We start from the raw sequence: 20,360 nt of genomic DNA, 5'->3' as shown, positions 1-20,360 counted from the left end.
GGAACCAGACTCAGAAGGGAACCCATCCTCATTTGGGCCCTCATTTGGGCAACAACAGACAGCCTGACTATAATATTAACAGTTTTAACAGGTATAACCCTCAACTGTCCTCATGGGGCCGTCCTTCACAGGAGCTGTGCGATAAAACTCCGACCAGACACAGGGCACCAGGATGGATCAAGCAGGTCCGAGGGGCAGAAGAGGCCAAAAAGACACTTCGTGTCTTAAAGTAATGACCGACTTATTTCTCTTTACTTTTTTGAGTGGTTCTTGACATAATATGGATTACTACAGTTGTCGAACAGGGCTATTTACTGTATTTTTATTATTTACTCTTTACTGGTTGATGGTGTCAAATGCATTAAGAAGGCAAGAAATTCCATTTTTGACAGACACACCTGTTAATTGAGAAGCATTTCAGGCGACGACCTCATGAAGCTGGTTCAGATAATGCCAAGAGTGTGCAAAGCTGTTCTCAAGGTAAATAGTGACGACTTTGAAGAATCTAAAAGATGAAACATGTTTTTTTAACACTTTTTTTGTTTACCATAAAATTCCATATGTTATTTCATAGTTTTGATGAGTTCATTATTGTTCTACAATGTAGGAAAAAAAATTAAAAACATCGAATTTGAAGGTGTTTCCAAACTTTTGACTGGTACTGTAGGTGAAGCAGCACAATTATGAATCCACAAAACCATAACACCAATATATGCAGACACATTCAGAAAGAAAGAAGTTCTTGTAGCAGAGGAATGAATAATTTAGGGTATATTAAGCTGTGGAGAGTTTTGAATGAGTATAATAATAATAATAATAATAATAATAATAATAGTACTGGAGCTTTGTTTCTGTTATCAAAGGAACCCAGTCCTGTGCAAAATGTCGCCATGGAACCAGAGTGTAGAAATGAACCTACAGTTCGAGAGAGTTCTATACAAACACACTGAACTTTACAACAGCTGCACACATGTGAAATGGAAATAAATCGACTCGGGCAGGAAAAACTATTTTGGAAAAAATTGTTATTGTCTGTTACACACTGATCAACCTGTGTGACTCAGCTGTGCCTTTGAATCGAGAATTAATGAAAAGGGAACTGAACATTAACTGTTTATTGAAATTATTATTACAAGGGTGATTATAGTTACTATATGACTACAGCTACACCTGGAATGTGCTGACCCTGTTAGTGTTTGTAGCTATTGTACCATCCACTATTAGATAAAATTAAAATAAAATCCTACAATATTGTTTGAAACTCTAGAGCAAGACATTTTGTTATTTTACAAATAACACTTCAGATATTGTTTTAACAATAATAAGCATCACTGTATAAATGACAGAGTGCAGATAGCTGTGTAACTACATGCCGTTGGGGTTGATGAGACATGGAGGGGTGGGGATACCATCGAGCCCACAGTTTAGGTCCGAGCCCTTTGAGAGTAAATGCTTTGGCTTTTGCAACAATCTGTTCCCAAAAGCTGATGTTGGGAAAAAGTCTTTACACAAAGAAGGTTTTCTTGCTTCTGTAGTTTTTTTTTTTTTTTAAAACTGTTCTTCTGTGTCGGGACTTTTCGGGAAAAAGAAGGTATATTCCAACATGTAGCTAATGCTCATGCTAGGCCACAAATCTGCACCGTCACTCCAGTTGTTTTGAGGAATTTTGTACGGCTCATAACCGCTAATAAACTCTAATTTCTGTGTATATCTATCCTGCGCTTCTTTCTGACTAAGATTGTCCAAGTAATCCGGCAGTAGAGCCTTTTTAGCTGTAGTTTTCTTCGGACAACAGCAACAGACGCCGGGCATCGCCGCTTGGCTTCAGTATGTGAACTGCCAATCAGCAGGTCCCGTATGTGTTTACGATTTTTATGCCACGATTTACAACCAATGGGAGACGCCCTTTGTCAGCTGTTCATCAATCACAGACTCCCGTGCCACAATGGCTGTATGTTGATCAATATTTAGAAAATAAAAATATCATTATGAAGTATATGAAACCATCAAAAGCAATAAAAAAATCGTTATATATACACAGTACCAGTCAAAAGTTTGGAAACACCTTCAAATTCGATGCTTTTTTTAATTTTTTTTCCTACATTGTAGAACAATACTGAACTCATCAATACTATGAAATAACATATGGAATTATATGGTAAACAAAAGTGTAAAACATGTTTCATCTTTTAGATTCTTCAAAGTCGTCACTATTTACCTTGAGAACAGCTTTGCACACTCTTGGCATTATCTGAACCAGCTTCATGAGGTCGTCGCCTGGAATGCTTCTCAATTAACAGGTGTGTCTGTCAAAAATGGAGTTTCTTGCCTTCTTACTGCATTTGACACCATCAACCAGTAAAGAGTAAATAATAAAAATACAGTAAATAGCCCTGTTCGACAACTGTAGTAATCCATGTTATGTCAAGAATCACTCAACTAAGTAAAGAAAAATAACAGTCAGTCATTACTTTAAGACACGAAGTGTCTTTTAGTTAATTAAAATAAAGATAAAACATCGAATTTGAAGGTGTTTCCAAACTTTTGACTGGTACTGTATAACACACATATACACATACACACACACACACACACACACACACACACACACACGGGTACTGTAAGTCAAAAAGTTAAGACAAATTGAAAAAAAAATATTTATTTCTAAAAATAACAAACCTATTTCTCTACATATCCTCCATTTAAGTCTAAACACTTCTGCAAGCGGTGTTTCCATTGGAGAATTCCTTCTTTGTAGAATTCTGGAGGATGTCTTTCACACCTTTTTTGAAATTATAACATCTGTCTTCGAACTTTTTGACTTAGCCTCGTATATACTGGTTAGAGGTAAGGAACGTTATTCAGTGATATCGTTTATTAACGTGATATAAAAGTTCCAAAATTGAGACCTGCCTGTTTCAACCGCGCTGCTGGCACACGATGTCCTTGACCCTCGTCACCCTTGGCCAATAATTATGTCATTATGTGGACCCCTCTGAGCCTCTTTTCCAGTACACTCGAACGTGCATACTTCAACAAATTACAACCAAAACCAAGGAAATTTGAATGGTTTCCTCAAAATATTTTTTGTACTTTTATATATTGTCGTGTTGATGAATAAAACTTTTATTGCATTTCCTGTGAAATGAGACGAGCTACTTTAGACTGGTTCCCTGCTCTCTTAGCGCAGAGTGAGCATACAGTCAGTCAATGTCTCTGATGCTCGGTAGGATTAATTTTATACGGGAACCAGTCCAGGAAAACAAAATTTTCGATAGACACAAGTGAACTTTGTTTTGAGGAAGAGTCAGCTGTCACGATGCGTGATTCAGTTTGCTGAATATTATTTATTATTATTATTATTATTATTATTATTATTATTATTATTAAGTTAATAATAAATAACAAATAATAATTCAACATGTTCTTCCTCTCAGTATTTTTATTGCAAACTCCAGTGCTCGTTCGCTTCCAGTGAATTTTCAGTCAAAATTAATTCAGTTCAGTCTGAAGGAAAGGAGTGAAAATGCAGACTAAGTAGCGTTCTGAGGAAGCTAAAGATCAGGCAAGAGAATTTCATAACTTAGGAATAAAGGTGTAAAATTATATCTAAAAGGTTGGGCATCCCAGTCAGATCAGTGTTGAGGAAGTGGAAGCTGCATCACACCACACAAGCACGAACTAGACAAGGCTTTCCCTCAAAACAGAGAGGAGTGAGAGAAGCCACAGTCAGTGCGTTTACATGCACATAGAGAGAATCGAATTTCTGCCGTTGCTCGACTGAAATCAAAGTTCAAAATGCCATGTATACACCTTAATTCGGCTGAAATTGAACCGAACTTGATTTCTCGGAATCGAGCTACACGACCTAGATTATGCGATTTCTGACGAGCTACTTAGTGCATGTCAACCCCATCGAGCTAGTAGTCGAGCTACTTACTGCCCCTTCCGGAAGTGACGAGTGACGAGACCACAAGTGGGAAACACAACAGCCTCGGTCGGCATGACAACGGCATGAATCTTTTCTTTTTGTGGCATTGTTTGCACTGTTAAAATTTAGTGAACTTACTGTATCACCAAATACATCTGTACAGCTGTTGCATAGCTGTGAATTGTGTACATAAATAAGTCATTGTATTTGTGTGTGTGTGTGTGTGTGTGTATGTCCAACATCTGAAGAATGTCAATAAAAACAAAACAATTGAACTTGTGTTTAAGACATAAGTTAAATTGTAAGCAAAAAAATATTTTTTTGTAAGCAAAAAATGGACTTTAGAAAAATATACAATTGTGCAAAATAAGTTGTCTTACAAAACAGTGGTCTGCGCAGGACAGTTTGTAGCCATACAGTCTGTTAGAGCAAGCCTAACAGCTTGAACACGGAACTGCCAGTGTTGCCGGATTTTAAGTGCATTTTGGCGGATTTGAACATGTTTTGGGCTGGAAAACGTCAGCAGTATCTGGCAACACTATAGCTCTTCTTCATGACGACAACCAGAAGTGTACCAACACGATGGGGCATGTAGCGCCACCTGTGGCTCAGGTGCACAATGCACCTCACACAATAGCTCGATTTCACAGTTGCATGTAGGATTGGATTTCTCTGGCACCCCTGCTGGGACCCTTTGCTCGATTACCGACAGTAGCTCGATTTGGATGTGCATGTAAACGTACTGAGTGAGGCCAACAGTCACCCTGAAGGAGTTACAGAGTCCAGTGGCTAAGAGTGGAGTGAAGGTGCACCACACAACCATTTCAGGAGCTCTTTGTAACTGAGGACTGTATGGGACGCGTGGCTACAAAGAAATCATTGCACAAGATCAACCCAGTGAAAGTGTGGTTCCTTTTTTTTTTTTTGGTGTGATGAGACCAAGATCTAGATACTGTATTTCATAGCGCGACACAATCCCTACAGCGAAGTCTGGTGGTGGCAGCATCATGCTCAAGGGACACTTTTGATCTACTGAACCTGAGCTTCTTTTCAAAATTGAAGAAAGAATGGCTATTTAAAGAGAACAGTCTGCTTAAAAACAAACAAAATAAAACAAAAAAACCCACCTAAAGCTTAGATTAAACTTTTTCCAGCAGGATAACAGTCCCAAACACAAGACCAAAGCAATGCAGGAGTGGTTCAAAACAAAAAGATGAATTTTCTCCAGTGGCAAAGTCAACGTCCAGATCTGAATCAGTGAGAATCTCTGGGGTGGGTTTCCCGAAAGCCTCTTAAGGCCAAGAGTGTCTTTAATTACCTCCTGAGATCCATCTCAAAGCTAACGTGGTTTTCCCGAACAACATCGTATCCCAAGTAGTCCTTTAGTTTGCTCTGAATTTACGAGAGACCCGGACCACTCTTTCAAAACAAAGAGCGACACAATCACAGCCAAATACACAGAATTCGCAGGCGCCTCCGAGGGAATCTCACAGTCAACAGGGGAGACTGGTGTTGAATCTGCTGCCAGTGTTAAATTATTTTTCTTGTACATTTAATATTTAACTCAATGTACTTGTAAAGAAATATCCGCAAAACATGATGAATATATTTCGATATGTTATGGAATTACGTATGGATATCGTAATGTCACACTGATATCACCACATTTTCATCAAATTTAACTCCATTAGGTGAGTGATTCACTCATTTAGTGTCATAAATGAGAAATTTCTGAATCTCTAACATTCTGTGTGTGCACGAGAGTGAGTGTGTTAGGCTTTGATTATGCCTCACGAATATCTGGGAAATTCTGCCTCCAATAGTTACTGAAGCATGCGAAACATATATATATGGAGGTCAATTGAACCTCCTTAGGGACTCATAGATTAAAACCTCTCTCTCTCTCTCTCTCTCTCTCTCTCTCTCTCTCTCTCTCTCTCTGCGCCTGCACACATAAGGGAGAACATTACCAACTTGACATTGTGGATAACAGTTGAAATAATCATGACTGCCTGATTGGGGTGGTGGTTAACAGTGAAATGAGCAAGCACGGGGAACATTTACTTAATTATTTACCTTATTATTTGCTCATTCTTTCTTGCAAATTTTTGTTCATTTAATTAAGAATGAACTTGGAATAAAAAAAAATTGCCCAAACATAAAATAGTTTCAATTATTAATTACCACATTATATATGTAATGCTTAAAATATGTTAAGATGTTGTATCAGCATTAAACACTTTTTAATTGTTTTTTGGTTAAAAATGAACGCCATGTGACCTCATCAACTGGATTTAGCAACTACTAACGTCTATCAAGTACTCGCACTGTAAAGACGCTCTCGGTAATGTTGCTCTCAAGACTCCTTCTTACGAGTGAGTTCAGGAAAACCATGTACAGAGACAACGTTTGTTGCTTAAGAGAGTCTCTCAGCTCTCTCTTTAGCCCTAAAGGGCAACGTTATCGGGAAACACAGCCCTGACCTGCAGTGGTAGGAAATTCACTGATCCCAGCACACTTACAGCTGTTACTGCAGCAAAGGGGTGTTCGACCACATACTAATCTGAAGGGGGTGAATACTTCTGCAAGCAGCATTTTTCACTTTTTAATTTTGTTAAAGATCTATTGACAAATAATTTTTACTTTGAAATGTACTTAAAGAACGTACGGGTTTGCAATAAACATACTGGCTGGAGCAGTGTGTGTGTGTGTGTGTTTATAATCCAGACAAATCCCATGACATTTAAGGGGTTTGAATACTTTTGCAAAGTACTGTATGTAGTTTAGCTGTACTGTAATATATCGAGTAATAGATGCACTACTGTAGTATATGATAATATATTTGCAGAATAGATCAGATTTCCAGCAGTGTAATATTGTCACATTTCTGAGTTAAAAACAGCATCATCTGAAATGACAAATCTGAACCACAGTAAAGTTTTAATGGACTGTATGTGATCATATCTGGGAGTGTAACGCTGACTCTGAATCTGTGATGCAGGTTTACTGTGTGCAGCTGGAGACGAGACGGTCACACTGCAGGAAGTGGAAGGAACCACTATAACTCTCCATACTGGGATAACTGGAATTCAGAGTGATGCTCAGATTCTGTGGTTTTATGGACCTGAGAAAGGAGAGGAAAAGATATTGATCAGTCAGGTGTTTAAAGGAGAAACTGTTACAGAAATCAGTGAGAGATTTAAAGAGCGACTGCAGCTGGACAGAATCAGTGGAGCTTTAACCATCAGGAACATCAGCAGAAACCTTTCTGGAGTTTATTTATTACAAGTTCTTACTCCACGTCTCTCATCCAGGACTTTCAGTGTCAGTGTTTATGGTGAGTAAAAGAGTTTCATGTCTCCTTCCTGTCCATGTTCAGACTCCTCACTTCATCAACATGAAATCACAACTAAGGGTGTATTCAGACCAGGATAGTTCGATAGTTCACTTGCTTTGGTCCGAACCAAATGTTTTTTTTATTTTTCCATTTTGGTGCGGTTCGCTTTCACACTGTACATTTTAGTAAGCGGACCAAAATCTGTCAACAAAGCCACGCGCCCTGAGGTCGTTCAGCTATTGGTCAGAGACGACACGCGCACAAAGCGTTAAGTTCAAAAGTAGTCATGGAGGCTTTCCGTGCTGTTATTCTTTTTAATGTCAAAGCTATATGTTTTTTCCAGTTTTTACTGTTTTCACAATTGTGCGATTATTATGCTGTTGTACAAGTAATTTATCAATGACGACTTCAAAGGGCAAGGCGGCTACGGAGGATAGCGCTGATGAGCGCACATCATGTTGTGACAGTTCTGGCTCTTCACGCAAGACGGAGGAGGTATGTGTCGGGATATTCGCCTTATCCATCGTAATAGACGAATTTCTTTTTTGCATCGCTAGTACCGCCACTTTTTGAAAGAATGTCCCTGATTTTAATGTAGGTCTGACGGAGTTTCTTCACTTTTAGCCGACATTGTTCTGGGGAGCGCGTGAACCCCTTCTCCTTCATTTTCTCACTGAATACAGCAAACACGTCGGCATTTTTGTGTGTTCTCTCCAAAAGCTCAGATATGTGGACATCTGCCCATATATTCACAAGGGTACGCGTTTCTTCCTCGGCCCACGTTTGCCCCCTACTCATTTTTTGTACTCTGTAGTCTAGCCTACCACTGGTCTGAATGACTGAACGACTGTTGTAAGGTTCCCTTGACAACCGAAACAGTGTTTGCACTTTGCGGTGGAGTGTCAAGACTCTGTTTCCCATAATGCTCGACAAATGATGGAAGCTCCTGAGGTACAAAAAAGCAAAACTGTCGGATTAGGTCCGGTCTGCTTTCACACCTCCAAAAGGTCCGCACCAGAGTTCCTTTGGTCTGGACCAGAGTTCGACCTTGCAGCTCGGTCTCGGTCCGCTTGTTTGGTCCGGACCAGAGTTCGGTGGTTTGTATTCAGACCAACCCAAAAGGTCCGGACCAAGGGAAATTTGGTTCGTTTGGTCCGGACCAAACAACGTAGGTGTGAATGCGCCCTTAGTCTCATCACACTGCATCAGGAACATTATTTACACATGGATCTGCCACGAATTTTTTTTTTTTTTAATACACTGACAGATGCAGTTTGTGAGGACAAACATTCATCATGGGCAAACGTTGAATCATCATTTGTGCCAAATCTGGAAAACCTGGAAACTTATTGACTAGTGGTCAAATAATGAAAAACACCTGGGAAAAGAGAGCAGAGATAAAACAGTCTGAAACTATCCACTGAGTCTATCGAAATTATCTTCAGTCATTGTTTTAAATATAACCACTCACTGCTCACAGTGACAAACTGCATGGTTTTGTTTTAATTTCAAGAGAGAAAAAAAGGTTGTTGAGGGAACGTGTAATGTATCGTCAGAGCCAGAATGCAAGCGCTTAAACTCCGTTACCCCATTTCCACTCACACAGAAAACCGTGACTTTCCCGTTATTATGCTGGAATGGTGTCGTGTGAGAATGGGAACAAAACGGCAAAGTCGAAAGTAGGGATGGCGAAAACTAAAAAATCTTGACCGACCACCGAGCCTCATTAGCCGGTTAACCTATGAGTTTAAAATTCTAGAATTGGAATTATTAATAATGCAAACGGCGCGCCTTTTGGCGGATGCCACGCTCTCCACGGCTGAATCGCGCAGATCCGACCTTCCTTTCCCAAGGGGTGGTATTGGAGCGTCCGACCACAACTTCATCAAAGCAAATTCTGCATATAAGCAAATGCCGCCACAGTCCACGAAACACAGGAAGTACAAGCACGAGAAGAAAACAGCAAATCGGAAAGCCGTACACGCCCGCGCGGCGCAAAATTTAATGTACAGTTTAATAAACTGATTGCTCAGCTTCCGCGCAAACGCGCGCAGCCCCCCGATCCACTGCCCTCCTCCCACACCCCCCACGCCTCATGGACTGCAACGGCACCTGCCTATTTAGTAATTTTAATACAGAATCCACCTTGAAATTACAGACACTCCAACGCCGCCCCCCCCCCCCCCCCCCCCCAAAAAAAAACGGATCTGCGCGATTCAAAAAAAAAAAAGTCGGCATCTGCGCCTTTAGTTTGTGTGGAGAGATATGATCTGCAGTAACATGCATTGTTGGCTACAGACCGAAACATACTTTCAGAATGCACTGGCCAAGGCAGGACTAAACTCGATGTGCCTTCTAATAATAATTAAAGAAAAAAAAACAGATTAGTAATTTGTAAGCTAAAAAGCCTGTGTCTACACTTTTCTTTCACCGAGCGGCAGCTGGGCGGGACATGACTGAATGGGTGTTTCTGATTTGTCAGCTGTCTTTAACTGGGGCGGGAGGGCGGGACATGACTGAATGGGTGTCTCTGATTTGTCAGCTGTCGTCCTTACACCGTATGGCATGGCCCAAGCGTTTACAACATGGAATTCCAGGTTCTCCGCTCCAAAATCGGCAGCTTCAAAATTATAGATTTTTTTTTTTTTTAACCGACAACCAAAAAAAAATTAACTGGTTGACGCTGATTCGGTCAACCACCGGTCAAACGGTCATCGGTTAACATCCCTAGTCGAAAGGTTAATCTACCCTCTGGGTAGAGCCCTGCACTCCCGCGGGAGTCCCGCGGGACCCGCCGCAAAGCAGTGCGGCACGGGACAAATTTTGAAAGCTCATTGCAGGCGCGGGCGGGACCGGAAGTGCACATATGCGGGAGCGGGAGTGCACATATGCGGCGCGGGCGGGAGCAGTGATAAGCTGCAGTCCCGCTAACTAGAAACGTGTTTGAAATAAAATTTATAAATTATTAATTTATGTCTATCATATATAATTTGTGCTGGATATTTTATTTGGCATTAATAAAAACATTTTAAATTTGCAGAGAGAGTCAGATTGCCAGATTGAGTGAGGAATGGCATCTTAAATTTGCCATTGATCACCCTAACGGGAAATCCTTTGATCACTCTAATGACTCGCCGTTCACACCCAACCTCCAGTGACCCACACTAACATGATGCCTCAATGACACCTTAGATGAGCTGGTCATCAGAATTCTGATTCTGATCCAGGAGAGGATAAATAACTCGTTCGTTTCTCAATTCTTTTCCTCTTCCGTGTTTGAGATCTCCAATCATGGCAGAAGAGCAGAGCTCCTTTACTGAATCTCACAGTGCTTCAAAAGTAAGTGCTGGTTTAAAAAGAGGTACATTTACCGTTAAAAAGTCAAGAGTCCTGAAATTGGACATTTGGAAGTCGTTCTCACTCGTGTACGACGCGGATGGAAATCAGCTGCCCTTTGCTTGCTGTGATAAGTGCCAAAAGGTTCTGACATACAATGGCCATAAATCAGGTACATCAGACCTGTCATCGCATCTGCGTGTGCGCAACGCCTCGACGCACTGCTGTCACCAAGTCACCTTGTCCCAAATGGAATTGACATGCTGTATAAAGTAGCAACTTTCCTTACTCCAAAGCTGCGTCATCTTAGGATGATCAATGCAAATGAAAGACAATACGTGACGGAAGCTGTGAAAGAGATGACCGAGGAGTTGGGGTTTGATGTCCAAACTGATGAAAGCGCGGAGCCACCTCCACCTAAAAAGGTCACTTTTCATGAGTTTGAGGAATGGGAGGATGTCGGTGCTACGGGTGCTGAATCGAAGTCTGTAAACTCCGAGATTGATGATTATCTGAAAGTGAAACTCATTGGATCCAAATCACACCAATCTAAAGATATCCTGCTGTGGTGGAAAAATCACTGCTATGACTTTCCCACACTTGCCAAACTGGCACGGCATGTACTGGCCATTCCAGGTTCCAGCGCACCATCCGAGCGCGCGTTCAGCATATGTGGTCGCATACTGGAGGAAAGGCGCAGTATGTTGAAGCCCTCAACAGTGAACAATTTGCTGTTTCTCCATAGCTGTTCAAATAACCCGATATCCTAAGCAATAGGCTTAGTTGTTTCGTTTACCTGCGTTTGATTTTCTCGTTTTTCTTATTCATATTCAAACAAGGTCAGCTACGTTATATTGAGTTTAACACTTGCACGGAGGCTCAAGCCCAAATAGTTTTAGAAATGTGCAACCATAGCCCTATAATGTAGCCTATACTGTCGATTTTTTTTTGTTGTTGTAGGCTAGGACTGTGTTTTGTTATAACATTTATATATGCTATGCTTATAGGGTATTCTATAGGATATTCTAGTTAGAAATGCTTAACAAATGTAAACTGGGTTAGCCTAATGTTTTGTATGGCTGAACAATAAATATACCAAATTTCCACTTGGAATTACGTGCTCGCCTGTCTTTTATTATTATTATTATTATTATTGCTGCTGTAAAAAATGTCGCGTTATTATCGCGTAAACTTGACTCAATTTTAATGGTGATATTTTTTTTTATCGCGAGATTAATGCTCTGTGACATGATGTAGGTTTTTCATAAGCTTTTGAAACTAGTAGAGATGGGATTTATGGCTCTTTGATGGGATCCGCATCTTTGTGATCCGTTCTTTGAAAAGAGCTGTTCAGAAGACTGGCTCATTTGGCTCTTTTTAAATATTTATTCAGTTTTAAGAAGACAGCGTCTGTAAACTCAATGCTATCCCAGAAATCCTTCCTGTAATATGCAAATTTGGCCGCCTCTGATTGGACAGCGCGACGCATCAACGGGCAGAAAAAGTGTAAAAGTACGAAATGTGTTAAGTGAGATGAAACAGTAAAGATCAGATTCAATGCAATATTTATCAACGAACAACTTAAAGTTAATATAATAGTGTACTTTATATTATAATCAAGCATGTCAAGCCTACCGTCACTGTGTAACCTGCCTCTCTGATTAAAGTTGTAGACTAACTCAAGCAGTAAATCACTTCACTGAGTGAAGTGGAAGAAGAGTGAAGTTCACTCCTCTTGCTAGCTCTGCTTTGCAATAAAAAAAAAAAAAACACCATTGGTACAAAGCAAGCCCATTCACTTTTTTATGCTGATCAGAGAATTACAATGGTTTCTCATGTGATAAAAATGTGCGATTCGCGATTAAATATTTTAATCGCTTGACAGCACTAATTATTATTATTATTATTATTATTATTATTAGAGACACTACATGCTGAATTCAGAAACAAGGTAAATAACAAATGTGAACGTGAGCTGTAGATATTTATGCTCAAATCCACTCAAAGTAGGGGGCGGGGCACCATCACGCTGTGTCAAGACAAGAACTTTCCTGAGAAATAACGCGAACATCTGCATCATGCGGGATTTGCGGGCGGGAGCGGGACAAAATATGGCAGGCGCGGGCGGGAGTGGGACTGAAAATCATAATTCTTTGCGGGCGCAGGCGGGAGCGTGACTGCACAATGCAGGCGCGGGCGGGAGCGGGACTGAAAAATCCGACCCGCGCAGACCTCTACCTCTGGGGACCTCGTAAAATTTAGAGAAATCTTTTGTTACAGCTCTAGCGGGAATCGGAACCATCAGATTTACATGTGACGGTGGTGACGTTGCTGGTGGAGATGTAAATGATGTTGTGATATTGTGACGGCACTCAGACTGCCTCACTGTAAACCAACCGGCAGCGACTCAAAACAACCAGCAAATATCGGCAGATACAACAGGAGTGGCGTATCCACGGGGGATACGTTCCAAGATCTAAAACAGGAAACGGAAACTGTGGATAGGAGAGAATCATTGTTTTGTGTGTACATACCTATAATAAAGTGGTTTTTTTTTTTTTTATATATAAACTGCACTCAATATCACATCAACTACAGTAACTAATATAACAAAAATTATGAAAATATATTGTAATAAAGGTTATGTGAATTTTTTTTTTCTCTCTTTCTTGATTCTGACATTTCTGCTTAATTTTCCCCAAAGCGTTTTAGCGTATCGGGCCCGATACGCTTGCTCTGCCTGCCGATACGCTTAGTTGCTTTAGTTAAACTCCGATACGCTTAGATTTATACGGATACGTTAAAATTTCCTACCCACAAGTAACTAGATACATAGGAGAGCAAATAACAGATCCATTTACATACTGATTGATATTTGTGTTAAACAAGCGCTTTTTCCCAATGTTTGTGTTGATTCTGTCAAAGTAATATGTCTGCGTGGTATGATGTAAACAAACTATAATCTGTTGGCTACGTCAAGATAATGTGTTCAAACCGTCCAATAAAAATATCGAAAGAAAACGTCAAACATCTCGGAAGTTTCTGATTCATTATAAGCGATCTCATTGGCTGCCGATGTTGTTCCGCACCAGACGGACAAAGCCGACTGATTTTAATAAGCTAGGAGAAGACTCGCTGGACAATTTGATCCACATCAGCATGGATGACAGCGAGATGGACTATGAGAGGGCTGCCCAACATTGGGCCGAGCAAAAGCCAAGGAGAATTAATCTGCTTTAAAGGAGTAGAAAACTTAATTCATTAGTTTGGGTTTGCAGAAAGATTATGTACTTATAAACACTCTCACGAAGTGAAGTTGTCCAAATGTGTCAAATATAGCATCATTTCAAATAATAATCATAAGCATTTTTGGCAGTGTGAGGTCACTGGAATCCATTTAATAAAAGGCGGCTCCGGATTATTCTTTTGTTAAAGGCTCACAGTGACGTCACACTGCCAAATACGCTTATCATTATTATTCGAAATTATGCTACATTTGACACTTATTAACACAATCTTTTCATGAATGTTTTTATAAATACATAATCTTTCTGCAAACTTAAATGTATGAATTAAGTTTTCTTTTCCTTTAAATGTTTTAATCCTAATCTAGTCCATTTAATAAAGTGCCAAAATTTAAACTTTATAATATGCAGTTGCCTTACTTTTCTTTTCAGTGCATCTTAGTTATACATATATTAAGGTAATTGCATCAGAAACATTCTAAATCATTACAGTTATAGTAATACAGCAACTTATTTTAAGGTGGCAGTTCTTAGGTTCAGATCCCTTTGTGATCAACAGGAGGTCATGATGATCGATTCTCTTCATTGGATTGCATAAGATGGAGCAAACCACTGTTCATATTTTCATGCACATTTTTGTTACAACACTACTTGATCATAGATAATTAGTGCAAGGGATCCCCATAGATTTTCAAATCGATCGTATACCTCAGTAATCTATAACAAAACAGTTTAACTTGCATGTTGAACTTTAAGGTGAAATTTCAAATGTGTATACATTAATACTATTTAAGTCAGAAATAATTGAAGCACTGTTAAAATCTATCCTATAATCATGTATCTAAAACCTCTCTGAGACCCTGAAAATGTACCTCAGAGCATCTATTTTCAAAAAATTTTCCGGGGGAGCATGCCCCCGGACCCCCCTAGTTTCGCTTCATGCCATTGGTGCTCAATTGTCTGTGTTTTATCATTCCAGAATTTAGGGCTTTAATTTTTTTCTCAGTAAAACACTGATTATATATATATATTTTATCAGGGTTGAATGGATGCAAAGGGCAAAAAACTTTTTATTTACACAGGATAGTCAAAGTAACAACAAACACCGAGCATAAAACACAACAGTAGAAGTGAGGAACACAATGAGCAGCGGGATAGAAAATAAAAACAAACAAGACAGACTAACAGAAGGCGGCGTTTAAATAAAGGGAGTAATGAGTGAAAGTGAAAGCAGGTGTTCCTGGTTATGTGGGAACTGGAGTTCGAGGGCTCAGGCTTGTATGATTGAGTGAGTCAGCAGATACGGCATCCACAGTGTATCAGCAAAAATATTATAAATCGACTTTGCTTGAACAAAACAAATGTTCAGAAACAGGAAGAGACTCAGAGACATGATGCAGCTCGACTTGTGCCGTGTTGTTAATTAGCCAATGTTTCAGTTTCGGCTTTTCACAACAATGGACTCGCCGCTTTGTCAGTGATTCATCACATCTGGTCTCTAATGGTTTGTGCCAAAGTCCTTCCATAGCATTCTGTTAAATACAGTCAGGTGGGAATCCCTGATATCCATTACGGAAGACTGAGTGGGAATGAAAATTTATCATCTATTCCGTGGTGTTTTCACCCATACAGTAATGGATTTTGTATGTGAAAGGAGATAGCGTGCCCTTATGAAGGGCATTCCAGTATTTTCAGTCAGAAGTGAAAGAACGGGTTCATAAACATGCAGCCAAACTAATCACAGGGAAATCCATATTCCAAAACAATAACACATGCCAGGGTCAGAAAACTGGAATAAGGGGAAGTGGGATAAAGCTAGAACAAGGCTCAGAATTACATGAGGAGGAAGAGAAACAACAGGGTATAAATAACTTATAACTAATTAAAGTAAAACACAGAACAGGTGAACACAGAGGAACAAACCAATGAGATGTCAGAGCCGGAGACCAAAACAAACGACATGGAAAATGTAAGAAGATAAAGCAGCACATGCAGCGCTGTGTGACGGACTGATGGGGGAGTTTATGACCGAATGACTGTCTACAGCTGTTTCATGGATGTTTGAAATTAACAGTAACTCACACCACCCTGTCACTCAGTGTTTTACTGTAAATCTGTGTTTCTGTTTCTCAGCTCCAGTATCAGCTCCAGTAATCAGAAATCAAAGAGGAAAGCGAAGAGTGTCTTCTACAGAGCCGTGTTTCCTCCTGTGCTCTGTGGAGAATGGAGAAGATGTGAAGTTATCCTGGTACAGAGAGAATGAGAGAATCAACATCACCAATAACACAGATCTCAGTGTTCCCCTCAATCTCACACTTCAGATACAACACCCAGAGAATAACAGGAACTCTTATATCTGTGTGTCTGCAAACCCTGTCAGCAATAAAACAACTTCTCTCAACATCGCACAGCTCTGTTATAACTCAGGTACGTCAGAGAGTCGAAACCATCATCACTCTGAACAGAACAGAATCATGAATATTCATGTAGGACTGAGACAGAGGTGACTGAAGATTAAGATGTAAAATAAATTCATTACTGATGGCCTGTGAGTCTGGTTGGTGAAAAATTCACTAGTTTAAATGTTTCAGTGTGAAAGTCTCAGTGAGCTTTGCTCCGTGAACACATTCAGTGGAGTTAATAACAATACCGTAAAAAACACACGCGATGGAATATTAATCAAGTGCAGCATCATGTTACAGGTTGCTCATGGATCTGAGGCAAGAATCAAAATATCATGGGATTAGTTTGAGTTTTATGTAGGGCTGAGTGATCTGATCTAATCCCATTATTGTGATCAATTGTACCACAGCACATTTTTCTGAGACATTGTGAGTTTTATGATCCTCAAACTAAAGATATTATGGCACTGAAATGGTGTGATACATATCACGATACCAGAGGCTCCAACTTGGGAAATTGCAAAGAGGGAGATTCTCTGCGCTCACGCTAGCCGCTCGCACGTCCGCAAATTGCGAAGTTTTATTCCAATTTGCGAAAAGAAAATCATCTGTATTCGCATTTTATGCGAAAGTCATTTAAAGTTTAAGCAAAATCCATCAAACAATTGCGATTTCTCAAGATGAACAGTACCTTTCGTGTCTATCTTCGATGTTTTGATTTATAACCAACGCCCCTGAGTTTCGAAGATTCTTACTGGTTGACCGCAAATTACGTCTTCCAATAGCAGCGCATAGACATATAAACATAGACGCCACCTTCTGCGTAGAATCATACGTCATCCTCGCCGCCATATTGGATGTGGCAAAGTGGAGATTCTTCAACCGTCTCTGGTATAGCGTCTAGACAGTAGCCGAGAATAAAGATGCCTCATTCATGTGCTGCATTTAACTGTACCAACAGGTTTACCGTCCAAACGAGATCACATGGGATTACCTTTCACAGGTGAGACTGGAAAAATACTTTTCAATACTGTTCCTTCTGTCTTCAGTTTCCCAGCTCATCTCCACCGGGTAGGTGTATAGTTATAAGCAGTGAGAATTAGATAATACAGTGCCACACTATGATGAACATTTTTGAATGTATGATGAATGTTTTTAACCTTTCTGAATGTGAAGCAATCAGTGAATTATTTTGTTTTGGTATGATGTTAGAACCTGGCCGAACTCAGTTTGGCGGTCATTCAGAATATTGACGGGTATTTCACACACTATTTATAACCATCACATTAAAAGTTATATCTGTTGTTTTGATGCCTGTTTGTTTCCCAAATATATACGTGTGTGTCTTAATGGGTGAATAAAAGGCATCGAGTTAAATATCATTGTAGAAAGGGGCTTTATGAAGTTCAGTCCATTTACTTGCATTGGTTTACGGGGGTGGCACGGTGGTGTAGTGGTTAGCGCTGTTGCCTCACAGCAAGAAGGTCCTGGGTTCAAGCCCCGGGGCCGGCGAGGGCCTTTCTGTGCGGAGTTTGCATGTTCTCCCCATGTCCGCGTGGGTTTCCTCCGGGTGCTCCGGTTTCCCCCACAGTCCAAAGACATGCAGGTTAGGTTAACTGGTGACTCTAAATTGACCGTAGGTGTGAATGTGAGTGTGAATGGTTGTCTGTGTCTATGTGTCAGCCCTGTGATGACCTGGCGACTTGTCCAGGGTGTACCCCGCCTTTCGCCCGTAGTCAGCTGGGATAGGCTCCAGCTTGCCTGCGACCCTGTAGAACAGGATAAAGCAGCTACAGATAATGAGATGAGATGGTTTACGGGGAAGATTTGCCACATCCAATACGGCGGATACTCTGATGTATCCCAGCAACGGGCCACCAGCTCAATGCGGCGTCTATGTTTATACGTCTATGTAGCAGCGGACCTTACATATAAAATGATCAATTTCCGAGTTGCGCTGATAATGTCGGCAATTGTCGCTCATTAGTGAACAAGATTATAGCGAGGTTTGTTTAAAATAAATTATCCGACTTTACGTATGACAAACTTATCTAAAAAGTGAGATAACATATTAGAATGTTCTGTTAGCTTTCTCAGTTAGGGATAAAAACACGATATAACCATTCTAAAGACGTATTTTCTACATAATATCAACCCTGACAGAACTTTGGAAGAACTCACAGATGAACCAGGATATATCGACCAAGTGTACCTTGTTTTCAGAGCCTATCCCAGCTGACTACGGGCGAAAGGCGGGGTACACCCTGGACAAGTCGCCAGGTCGTCACAGGGCTGACACATAGACACAGACAACCATTCACACTCACATTCACACCTACGGTCAATTTAGAGTCACCAGTTAACCTAACCTGCATGTCTTTGGACTGTGGGGGAAACTGGAGCACCCAGAGGAAACCCATGCGGACACAGGGAGAACATGCAAACTCCACACAGAAAGGCCCTCGCCGGCCACGGGGCTCGAACCCGGACCTTCTTGCTGTGAGGCGACAGCGCTAACCACTACACCACCGTGCCACCATGTTAGATATAATTATAATGAAAAATATGGACTCCGTAAACCAGATTAAGCAGGTTAAATTAAACACACAATTTCATTACATATATACAGTTGATGAAATGATCAAAATAAGAGAATTCAAGAATAAATAAGCATGCTATGAACATAAATCAAGAACATGGAAAGACAAAGGCAGGAAACAAGCTTGCAAACACTATTGAAACACCCAACAAACTACAATAACAATTCATTTTTCAATATTATGTCAGTGCAAGAAATATTTAGAAGTATAACATATCTTGCTAAAAAAATTACTTTGCTAAAAAGAAAATTGTTCTTTTAGCATTTCTTGCTAAGCGAAATTGCAAATTGCTAAAGAAAAATTTGAGTCTTTAGCACTTTTCGCTAAAACAATTTGGGTCCTAGAGTGAGCACAGATTCTCCCTCTCTGCGAGTAGCTCGGAGGGAGACAAGTTTGAGCGCTGTCGGTGCGAAGGCGAGTTTCATATATATATATATATTTGATTGATTGATTCAATAATGACTATTATAAATTGCCAATGGTAGACCCTCTGATGATGATGATAATGTTCTAATAATATTCTTTTTCTAAGTCTAAGTTGGTAAAAGTCAGACAAAAAAAGTCAAACAAGTTGGTTAGAATCTAACCTCTGGTCTGGTGATCTAACCCTGTCAGATATAGGGTCGTCTTGCTGCCGGCCAAAATAGTCCGCCATTCGTCCCTGGCGACCATCACGACGGGCGATCCCAACTTTATCTTGTTGATTTTCTGATTTTTTTCTTCATAGTTTGGCTTTCGCCATTTCCACCAACGGAACTTCATTTCATTATCTCATTCAAGAGAACAAAGAGTTAAAGACGAGCAGGCGATAAATGCAGACGCAAAAAAAAAATGGTTGAGTGTCGTGGATTTTCTCGTTCTCTTGCACGCATCATTAATAGCGCCATCTGTATGCTTTATCGGTAACTGCTAAGACATCGGATGGGCTCAGGTGTGTACCCCGCGGCGTCCCGAATTCTGCTCCATTCATATGCACGCTTGATCTGCGCACGCATGCCTCCGGCATTCACTCCAATCCCCCCGTTACTCCAATTGGTGTACCGACCGGGGAATCGGCTTATACCGCGAGGTACACACTTGAGTCCATCCATACAATATCAGACACATGAAAAGCGGAGAGTCAACTATTAATTTTCATCAACATAAACGTATCAAGTTCAGGGCCATAGCCAGCATTTTAAAATCACAGAGGTCCGTGATGCGCAAAGTGTGCTCCGAAAAATGTTTGACACATTTAAATGAGAGGGGTGAATTACACGTCACACAAGAGATCTATTCCTGAAATTACTTTTAATGGTGTTTGAACTGAATATCATCAGTTTTGAAAAAAAAAATCATGTATGTGGCAAGAGGAAGAATAATTTAAGCTTGTTTAATGGTTTGATCTGGCCCAAGCAATGAGGACAAAAGATACCCTAACCATGTAGCCTATGGAACTAAGATACATTAACAATCTGGCATCCGTTACACCTACACACACACACACACACACACAAAAATTTCTGGGAA

The 20,360-nt window shown here is 40.3% G+C and overlaps 1 protein-coding gene across 2 annotated transcripts in view; it reads left to right on the top strand.

Moving 5' to 3' along the window:
• Positions 1–20,360, top strand: part of LOC132883511 (signaling lymphocytic activation molecule-like) — a 28,065-nt gene that overhangs the window by 1,864 nt on the left and 5,841 nt on the right. Inside the window, exons 2-4 of one of the 2 annotated variants that reach the window (XR_009654340.1) lie at positions 6,933–7,268; positions 15,983–16,276; positions 17,213–17,322. Coding sequence is in view for 1 of the 2 variants with exons in the window: in XM_060917222.1 (XP_060773205.1) it covers positions 6,933–7,268; positions 15,983–16,276 (630 nt within the window). In the remaining variant the exon portion in view is untranslated. The remainder of the gene's footprint in view (positions 1–6,932; positions 7,269–15,982; positions 16,277–17,212; positions 17,323–20,360) is intronic. The other variant, XM_060917222.1, reaches the window with a different exon arrangement.

The sequence above is a fragment of the Neoarius graeffei genome, chromosome 3 (genome assembly GCF_027579695.1).
Source record: "Neoarius graeffei isolate fNeoGra1 chromosome 3, fNeoGra1.pri, whole genome shotgun sequence".
Classification (NCBI taxonomy): domain Eukaryota; kingdom Metazoa; phylum Chordata; class Actinopteri; order Siluriformes; family Ariidae; genus Neoarius; species Neoarius graeffei.
The sequence above is the reverse complement of the archived record's forward strand: the minus strand, read 5'-3'. Positions and strand labels throughout refer to the sequence as shown.